General features: G+C 37.6%; 1 protein-coding gene across 1 annotated transcript in view; it reads right to left on the bottom strand.

Annotated features, from left to right (window-relative positions):
- DMD (dystrophin) overlaps window positions 1–10,978 on the bottom strand; it is a 2,070,581-nt gene that overhangs the window by 1,655,068 nt on the left and 404,535 nt on the right. The window contains exons 3-4 of the mRNA XM_034649821.1: window positions 8,230–8,322; window positions 6,514–6,591 (exon numbers count right to left, since the gene is read on the bottom strand). Of these exons, the coding sequence (XP_034505712.1) occupies window positions 6,514–6,591; window positions 8,230–8,322 (171 nt within the window). The remainder of the gene's footprint in view (window positions 1–6,513; window positions 6,592–8,229; window positions 8,323–10,978) is intronic.

Genomic DNA, 10,978 nt, shown 5'->3' on the forward strand with positions numbered 1-10,978 from the left:
CTGGGTGGCACAGCGGTTAGGCGTCTGCCTTCGGCTCAGGGCGTGATCCCGGCGTTACGGGATCGAGCCCCGCGTCAGGCTCANCCATTGCACTACTGGGTGTTTACCCCAAAGATACAGACGTAGTAAAGAGAAGGGCCATATGCACCCCAATGTTCATAGCTGCATTGTCCACAATAGCCAAATCATGGAAGGAGCCGAGATGCCCTTCAACAGATGACTGGATTAAGAAGCTGTGGTCCATATATACAATGGAATATTACTCAGCTATCAGAAAGAACGAATTCTCAACATTTGCTGCAACATGGACGGCACTGGAGGAGATAATGCTAAGTGAAATTAAGTCAAGCAGAGAAAGACAATTATCATATGGTTTCTCTCATCTATGGAACATAAGAACTAGGATGAACAGTAGGGGAAGAAGGATAAAGAAAGGGGGGGTAATCAGAAGGGGGAATGAAACATGAGAGACTATGGACTATGAGAAGCAAACTGAAGACTTCAGAGGGGAGGGGGTTGGGGGAATGGGATAGACTGGTGATGGGTAGTAAGGAGGGCACGTATTGCATGGTGCACCGGGTGTTATACGCAACTAACGAAGCATCGGACTTTGCATCGGAATCTGGGGATGTACTGTATGGTGACTAACATAATATAATAATAAAATAAAATTAAAAAAATATGCTTCTGACCCTGCGGTCCAGTCCACTGCTGTTGCCTTTGGACTTGGGAGAGCCCCAGGAAGCACAGGCCTGCTCTGGCCCTGCCAGGCTCTGCAGGGCTACAAAAGGAGGGGGAACCTATCCAGAAGCCCTGCAGGACAGGAAACCTCAACATGGAAAAACTCTGCAATGCAAATGAAGGAATGCCTGAGAACCCAGGAAAAAGAGAATACTAAGAACTCCACAGGACACGGGAAAACCAGAAGCAGCTTGTACTCTGGAAAACAAGGAAAAGTCAGAAAATGAGGGAAAGACAAATCACAAGGGAAAGGCAGAAAATGAGAAAATTGTGAAGGACAAGGGAAAACCAGGGAGTATGGCAAAGCCAAAAGACGGAAAGCCAGCGAACGAGGGAAAGCCACAGGGCAAGGCAAAGCCAAAAGAAGAAAACCCAGAGAGAGTGAGGGAAAGCCAAAAGAAGAAGGAAAGCCAGCCATTGAGCCAAAGCCTACACAAAAGTGCCCAGCTGGGGATGGTGAACCCAGGAAGGCCGGAAGAAAAACCAGCAAGGGGCAGGCTCCGTGCCTCAAGGAATATGAGGCCATATCGATATGGATATGCATGTGATGAGTGAGGAGATGATAGAGAATTCGATGAGATGGCCAGGATGGAGGATGAGGTGAAGAAGACCAGACAGAAATGGGGCAGAGGGGATATGGATGCAAAGAGGTTTATAGGATCCCTTCCACCCAAGGGGCCCAAGGGAACACAGTGGGTGGCTGCAGGGCCCCACAAAGGGGCTTCAAAGACATTCCTTTTGTGTAGTGTCCCTGGCAGCCATTTGCCAGGCCCTGTGCTTTAGCTTTATGCTAATGATTTGCTTTAGCTGGCGCTTCCCCTATCAGCAGCCTTTTAACCCAACTAGAGCTCTCTATCAGTAGGGGATTTTCACCCATGTGCATTGCAAAGACGTTCTAATTCTTAGAAAAATAAAGCAGCTTATAATATCAAAAAATATATTTCCATTAAATTTTCTTTGTGGTTTTAGTAGTATTTCTATTACGCAGTAAGTTGTGTTATGTTTTATTTTTTTAAAGATGTATTTATTCTGAAGAGAGAAAGAAAGAGAGCAGGAGAGGGGCAGAAGGAGAAGGAGAGAGAGTCTTAAGCAGACTCCACTGAGCGCAGAGCCCAACACAGGGCTCAATCTCACAACCCTGAGATCATGACCTGAGCCTGGGAAATGAGCTGAAACCAAGAGTCAGATGCTTAACCGACTGTGCCACCTGGGTTCCCTTGTATTATGTTTTAATTACCGATTATAACTTTCCTGGATAAAAATGGTACTCTTTTTAAATACTCGTAAGTTTTTCTTTGTTATTATTTATTAACTTTCCCTCTAATTTTAAAAGAACGTGTTTTATTAGCAGTTCAATATATAGTAGTGCCTTTATTTTTAGTCACTGCCATCTTCTTCAGCACTAAGTTCAAAGCCTAACCATGTCTTCCCATGTTTTCCCCCTGTCCCATGGCCACCCTGCTACCTCTCCCATCCCTTGCTCTCCTGTGTTTTCTCCACACTCAGTCCTGTCCATCTAGTGAGTCCTATTTGCAAATATTTTTTTTTCTCTTCAAGGTCTTTCTAACACTCTGCCTGGACCATTTTCCTACTGATAATCCCATGGCTTATTTCCTCTCTTCCTTCCAGGCGTTAGCCATATCACAGCTTAACTGAGAGGTCTTCCCACACCTCCTGTTCTGTTGATCTCTTATTTGTACACTTAGCTATCACTACACTCTAAATGTTTATTGTCCCCTGGTATGTGACTATAAACTCTATAACATAAAGGGTTGTGTCTGTTCTGATCACTAACTATAGTATTCCTACCATCTAGAATATAACCGAACACACTGGAGACACTCAATAAATAATGTGCTGAATAAAAATATACTAACATTATTGTTTAAGGTATGATTACTCCAAATGTCCAATCGATGCCTTCTATAGTTGATTCTAATTTGAGAATCTGTGATTTTTAAAAGGAAATTTGAAATACTCTTTTCTACTGTTTTATTTAATATGCCATTTTATAGATATCCTGCCCCAGGCTCATTTATTCATCTAATATAGAATACCTAAGCCCATCTTTAGGGAAAAAAAATCCTGCTCTTGAACATTCTCTTTGATTTAATTGTATGTTTACTCTTTGTACTAATAATCAGAGACTAATAAACACGTTCCTTGGAATCTTTTCCATTTCTTTTGTACTTTCTTCTGTTACAAAATAATGGAGAAGTATAAAGTGATAATAAATTTACCTTTGAACATTTATATTCTGTGTCTTTTAGCCTGGGGCTACTTCAAGTAAAGGTTATTTCACTCTGGGTTTTGGTTTCCACTTGAAAATGTTTTACTTGAGACTCTGTCCTTTTGTACAGAGACCTCAATTTTATGCCGTTCCCTATTAAGGCCCTTGATCAGATGGGAGCATTGTGGAAATCCGCTCCTCAAGGGCTCCTTCTCAAATTGAAGCCCTCATTTCAGGGTCTTTGCCTGCTGAACAATGGGAGGTTTCAAGATTTTCTATTTTCAGGAAGAAATATGACCATCTGAGAAAAGATCTATAAAATGCATTAATCATATTCTAATTTTGTATATTCACTTATCACATTTCATTAAACAATTGCATGAGAAAATACAGGGTGTATTGTCAGATTGATAAATAGGCCATTGTTTGGCATTTGGGAGGTTGTAAGGTTAGATTTATTTTACGTTTATAGGTTCCTCTGTTTTTTAAACCTTTTTAAAAATAGGAATTGAAATATAACATACATATAGGAAAGTGTACTTAAGTGTAGACTTTGGAAAATTTTCTCAGAGCAAATGCTCCTGTGTAACTACGTGATATTTTCGACACCTGAGAAGATTCACTCGTGCATTTTACTGCTTCACTCCTTCCAAAATGTAACCACTCTTCTGGCTTTTAAACCTATGGAAACATTTTGCCTGTTTTGAAATTTAATTAAAAGAGATTATAGTAGGTATACTTCTGTGTCTCACTTCTTTTGCTGAACATTCTCTCTCTCTCTGTCTCTCTCCACGTACACACACACAACACACACGCATACATGCACAGAAATGGTAGTTATACACCTCAGAACAAAACCGTTGGGTTATAAGAATTATGCAGTTTTGCATTTAGTATATAATGCCCAACTATTTTCAGTGGTTGTCTGAATTATAGTTCCACCAGTTGGGAGTTCAGGTTATTCCAAATCCTCACCCTCAGCGTTATTAGCCCTACTAATTTCAGCCATTTTTTATGAATTCATATTGGCATCTCATTGCATTTTTAACTTGGATTTCCCTAATTACTGCTAAGGTTGAACACTTTTTTATATTATTCTTCAATTTTTGAACAATCCTCTTTTGTGAAGTTCCTGTTCAAATTTTCTGCCCATTTTTTCTATTGGATTTTTTTCCCTCATTCTGCAAAACCTAAAATTTTTAAAAATATAGAGGAAAATCATAGAAGAAATCTGGAATGCTCAATAGTATAAAGGTATCAAATCTTCCCAAACAGATCTATAGATTTAACTCATTGTTGATCACATTCCAAACAGGATTTATGTGGAAATTAAAAAGATGATGGTAAAATAAAGAGAGAAATACAATGGGTCAGTATAACTAAGAAAACACTGAACAAGAAAAAAGTGGGGGAACCTAGTTCACCAGATACCAGGGTGTATTATAAAACTGCAGTAATCCATAGGGTACGGTATTTGTGCATGTATAAACAAAGAGAAAAATGGAAGTGAACTGAAGTCCAAAGCCAGAACATTTGTATTGAGAAATTTTTATGACACACCTAATATTAGAGAGCAATGAGTAAGTAACATTGTTTTTAATAAATGGTGTTGGACAATTTGATTCCCAATGAAAAAAAAGAACCTGAATCTTAACCCATTCCTCATGCCAAATTCAATAATCAACTCTAGGTGAAATATAGATCCAAATTCAAATTGTAGAACAAAGAAGCCTATATAGATGACAACAAAATATAATATCATAATGGTTTTGGGCAGGCAAATATTTCTTAAAAAGGACACAAAATTATAAAGTGAACATTTATAAAAATGAACTGCACCAGAATGAAGAATTTTGTTTTATCATTGAGTAAAAATGTAATCCAGAGGCAGAAAATAGCTTTGCAATGCATAAAACGAAGGATTCATATCCAGAACATAGGAACAACTCATAATTTTGATGAAGTTCAAGTTAATTTTTCTCTTTTTGAATCATGCCTTTGGTTTCACATCTAAGAAATATTTGGTTATCCCAAAGTCAGAGATTTTCTTTTATGGTTTCTCTCTTTTATTGCCAGAATTCCTTCTGGTCTTATATTGAAAACTGTGAAATTAATAATTATAACATATACAGGAACCCCCGAAATTCATAACCAATAACCACTATGTGAAAAAAACCTCTTATCAAACAAAATCTATGGCTACATTAATCTACTATTTTAGAGGCAATCCAGCAACCTATTGCTTAAAAATGATATTTTCTTGGTGGGAATAGATCAACTACATTAAATAGACTGAATCCAATAATTCCTTGAATTTTCTGCTGTCTTCCTTGCTTTCATCTTTTGTAATGGAATATGGGGAACTGAAAAAGATTTTTCTTCATGTAAATTCTGATATCTCTAAACAATATTCTCAATTTATGTGATATTGATCTTTCAAAAGGATCTATCAGACAAATATTGAGGCAAACATTTTATAGACTGTCTTTGTCTGCACTTTGAAATTCTGCCTGAAAATTTGAAAATATACAGTTAATCACTTCAGAAAATAATAAAAATGTATAATGTTTCTATGAAGCAATTTTCATAGATTAAATATGACAATAACCCTAAATTCATAAAATCAACCAAATGCTGCACAGCCTTCAATACCATTTCCCATGTGAAGCCTTCTCTGTACCAGATGAGCTGAACAACATTTGGGGGAGTACACATCATGACTCATCTGTCACTGATGATGGTTATTGTAAGAGTATGGAAGCAATTTATTTGAATTTATCCTTGAAAAAGAGATGTAATGTAATTAGGAAGCTACTAAGTGCCTGGTAAATGTATTGGTCGATTAGAAAGATTACAGGAAGTTGGTGAGAAAGGAGGGCTGCCTCTAATATCATGGCAGAGGGGAGGCATCTCCAAGCCACTCTAAGGAGACCAGAACTCCTTTCATCTACATACTCATTTAGGTATAATTGTTGACTTTCTTATATCATACATGTATTTTCGTCTAGTTCACCTAAATCAAACCTAGCAATAGGAAACAAATTTGCAGTTCTGCAAGTTGAAATAGCGATTGTGCTGTGTAACTTTCCTACTTGGGTGTGGTGTCTAATAAATGTTGCCTTAATTCAAAAAAAACTTTATCATCATCATGTCTGAACACACTTAATACATAAAAAATAATATTCAGCCTAGTAAAAGCCATTTGTTGCACAGAATGCTTCTCTAAGAAACTGAGGTTCACCACAGGACTTAATCTGTCCTCCAAATGTAACTGCATCAAGTAAAACCTGAAAACAACACAGAGTGCCCTCTCAGGTCTGAGTCATGCCCTTCCCTGCCCCCTGTGACTGCATACATTTGCTTCCTGAATCATATTAGCCACCAGCAGATGCCCATGAACCAGAACACGTACACTTAAAAATCACTACTTTGATTTACAAGAGAACTTCAGAAGCTTTCCCTGCTTTGGGGGCCAAAGCCCTCGCTCAAACGTTAAGCATGCTGTCTCATGGTATGCAGACTCTGTCCAGGTCTCCACTTACATTATTTTTCTGCAAGACCCGCAGTGCCTTGTTGACATTGTTCAGGGCGTGAACTCTTGTGGATCCTTTTTCTTTTGGCTGAAAGCAAAATGAAACAATGTTTACTGCCGGGCAGAGAGGGACAATCTACTAGAAATGAAACCATTTATACATTTCACTTCAAAGTCTGAATATTTTAAATGAGCATAGGCTGTGAGGCATTAATATAATACACTTAAGTGCTTTGGGTTAATTGTCCTTGTCAGAGGACTTTCTTAGCATGAATCAACCACTCCTCAAGAAAAATGAGAGCATTATCTTTGCTTCGAAAAAGCTATTTTGGTTACCATCTCTTCATTCCACAGCCCAGTTGGGGATTACTGCATGACCAGGAAAGAGAAACAACATTGCATAAGAACTCGTTAGTAATGTAGATAAGTGAGGTAATTTCTACACATTTAAGGAAAGTATAAAAGAGACCTGAGACTAGAAAAATTATATAATGCCAAATAGGGCTAAGGGAAAACATTTCTGTCAACATTACCTTAAGTGCCTTCATCAGTGAAGCTCAAAACCTCAATCATCTTTGGTCCTCTAACCCTCACTCTCAATCCCCAAAATCCCACCTCATCCTATAATTTCTAAACTGCCATTTGCATAGTGTGTTACAATATGCAGATTAGCTCATTTATCCAGTTGTGGAGTTTTAGAAATTCTACCATTATGATGCCTGTCATATTGACTTCTAAAACGAGATCTACATCTCAAGAAATTTTTTTAAGTGCACAACAAAGTACAGATGGTCCCCAACATGAAAGTTCGATTTAGGATTTTTCAACTTTATAATGGTGCAAAAGTGATGTGCATTCAGCAAAAACCGTACTTCACATTTTGAATTTGGATCTTTTCCCAGGCTAACCATATCCAGTATTGTACTCTGTTGACGCTGGGCAGGGCCAGTGAGCCACAGGTCCAAGTCAGCCATGCGATCAGGAGGGTAAATGACTAATACACTTACAACCATTCTGTTTTTCACTTTCAGTATACTCTTCAATACATTATATGAGATAGGCTTTGTGTGAGATGATTTTGCCCAACTGTAGGCTAATGTAAGCATTCTGAGCATGTTTAAGGCAGGCTAGGCTAAACTATGAAGTTCAGTGGATTATGTATACAAAATGCATTTTCAACTTATGGATATTTTCAATCTGTGATGGATTTATAGGGACGTAACTCCATGGTAAGTCAAGGAAGATATGTATTATTAACTATAGAAAAAATGTTGTACAGCAGATGTCTGGAACTTATTCTTTGTGCATAACTGAAACTTTATACCTGTTGACCAGCAACTCCCAATTTTCCGTATCTCAAGTTAAGTGTTCTTGTCACAATAAAAAGCGAAATTAAACTTAAAAGATCATGATTAATAAAAGCCTTATAAAACATTCAATAACAAAGACACCAAACATTACAAGCAAATAATATCTATTAATTAACATAAATTATGTGACTGAAAAATTTCACCTTCTATTTCTGTGTATGATAGAATATGCCAAAATGAAAATCATATTGCAAGATTGTTTTATTCAGGAATAGGTCCTGTATTGCTAGTTAAATCAGCAATTATTAAATGAGTGAATGTTATTAGATCTAGAACAAATATACTGAGTTATTTTCCGGTGTCTTAGTAAATTCTCCTAAGGTTAATGTGAACTTTCTTATAAATAAGTCACATACCAGTTTTTGCCCTGTCAGGCCTTCCAGAAGGTCTAGGAGGCGTCTCCCATCCTGTAGGTCACTGAAGAGGTTCTCTATGTGCTGCTTCCCAAACTGAAACATGAAATATACCCAATTAAACAAAGCACTCTTCCAGTGATCCATTTCCATGATTATGCCTTTTAAAATTTAAAGCTATGTTTAAGAATATTTAATGTATCTAATTCTTAATCTGCCAAGGGTGAAGGATGAGAAGAGAACCTCCAAGTAAAAAACAAACAACAATATATCATCATTAGGTCAAATCTATTTAAATTTGTTTTTTTTAATAACACAAGTAAGATATCTGTAGCCTAACCTGTCTAATTAACTCGACTTTTTGAATGCTGATTCTATGAAGGAGAGAGAAGTAAACACACAAAGAAACAAAAACCACATACAATTTGTCCTGGGTAGGTGCTTAAAGTCTAATTGTTTCATGTACTCGGCTATATAACATAATCATAGAGGGTCCACCAACCTGCACGCCTAGAGCATGCTTTCTCTGAATATACAATTTGGATACTGCCTCAAGATGATCCATTTTCATATTGCATGGCTCAGATGTTAGAAAGATCTGATTTTAATTGAGTTGAAATACACCTGTGACATACTTGTGTCTATTTTTCTCAGTTCTTTACTTGGGAATTGTACTGAGAAAGAATAATAACCACTCATAGCATCCAGTATTTTGGTAGCAACTACTCATGAGAAACACTTCACTAAATGAGTGGATCTTATAATCTTTGTAATATAGCTGTGGGTTAGCATTCATATACTCATCTTACAGATGAGACAAAGCGGTTGAACATGTGGCTCTTTGTCACGACTGAAGATGGTAAAGCCCAAATGTTGTCCCAGAACTGTCTAACTCCGGGGGGGGGCAGATTCTTCCTAGCTTATCACACTGCTTCCAAGGCTTTTTCCTCTTTCCAACTGATTTTCTTTCAAATATTTTATTTCGTCTGTCATGCCCCCAAATATTTTTCGGTTGAAAGCCTACAATCCCTTCAAATGAAATCATTCACAACTCTTTCATCACCCAGGTTCTCTGGTAAGTCCTAATTTATCAGTGACAGATGTTTACTGAGCACCAATAAACCTGAGCTAGGTGCTGGAGCATACACTAGTAAATCACACAGACATGCCCCTAGCCCTTGTGGATCTTTGAGTCCAGCAAGGAAAACAAATATTCCCAAAGGGCAATACTACACAGACGCAGTAACAGGGACCCAGGAGTATATAACTTTGGGAACTCCCATAGTATGGGGACCAGGAAACACTATCCCCAAAATGTCAGGTGATGGGACTGACATTGGCTTTCGGGTACTTGATCACATGCATTTTAAATCCTCGATCCCATGCATTCCTTGATCACATGCAAACTTGCATTACAGCCAGGTCAAGAAAAATATAGAAGAGCCTTGGTTTCCAGGCAAAGGGCATCCCTGAAGCTTCCAAGATTGCAAACAGGATTCGGGCTCTCCCTACAGCCACATAGCCACGTCCATGACAAGTCCTGTCAATGCCTAGGTGTTTCACCTAATGAAAACACAGACCCCTGTGAAAAGGCCACCAGTCCTTCTATGGCCACCTTTGAAAATTGAGCCATATATATATGCTTTGACACAGGTAACTACAAGTTATTCTTCTGAAATTCTACTCTAATAATTCTGCTTAAAAGTTCCCAGGGAAAAAGACAACAAAAAATATGAATATGTAAAAACACCTTTACTACACACAATGTAAGTAAATCTCAAAACAACATGCCATTTTTTATGAAACTTTAAGGAAAGCTTTCTACTAATAAGAAAACAAATGCATGCTTTATAATTCTGTCAAGAACCTCATATATAACATGGAATCACTTGGCATTTGGAGGGTTGATATTAAGGTTTTACTTTCAAATTGGTTGAAGGTCTACAATACCTTGAAAATGCTATTCTCTTTTGTTTTGTTTTGTTTCATCCAGGAGCAAAATTTTACAGATGCATTTGAGAAGCGAGTGGCTTCTAAAGTTACTGACAAAAAGAATATTACACACTGAAATATGTCAAGTTTTGAAGAAAATAAAATAGAGTTAGCTGACGGAGATACTTGTTCTTGTTAAAAATATATATCTGGATGGACAGATAGATACATACATACGTACTTACATACATACATAACAAAGTCTGTCAAACCAGGAAGGATGTGGGTGGCAAAATGTTCATTCAAGAAGAGCAGGGATAGAGAAAGAAGTGAGTATCGGGGCACAGAGTAAATCATGAACTTCAAGGCCATAGGGATCATCTAGCATCCAAGACACAAGGACTATACTGTTTATGCTTTGGGGCAAGGAGTCTAGACAATGGTCAACAAGGCAAACAGGACCTTGCTTTAATCCAAACTCATGTACACAGGCCAACATAATTTATAATTCTATCTTTTAAACTGGAATCAAACAAAATGGAGAGAGAATGAAGGACTGTAGGCTAATCAGAGGCCTCCAGGCACATCTAGTTGGGGTACGTAGAAAGCAATGAGGGAACAGAGAAAAAGTTCCTGGTATCATACATGACTTTCATAACTCATACAATCAATGATACATTAAAGTATCACAACCAAAATCCAATTTCTATTTGTTATATTCACATTCTCTAATAGAGTGCTTCTCAGAATGTTCCATCAAAGCATCCTTCTAGCAGATGAGATTGAATGAATTTACTGCAGGTCTGGCAGTATAAATTAG

The sequence above is a fragment of the Ailuropoda melanoleuca genome, chromosome X (genome assembly GCF_002007445.2).
Source record: "Ailuropoda melanoleuca isolate Jingjing chromosome X, ASM200744v2, whole genome shotgun sequence".
NCBI classification, from domain to species: domain Eukaryota; kingdom Metazoa; phylum Chordata; class Mammalia; order Carnivora; family Ursidae; genus Ailuropoda; species Ailuropoda melanoleuca.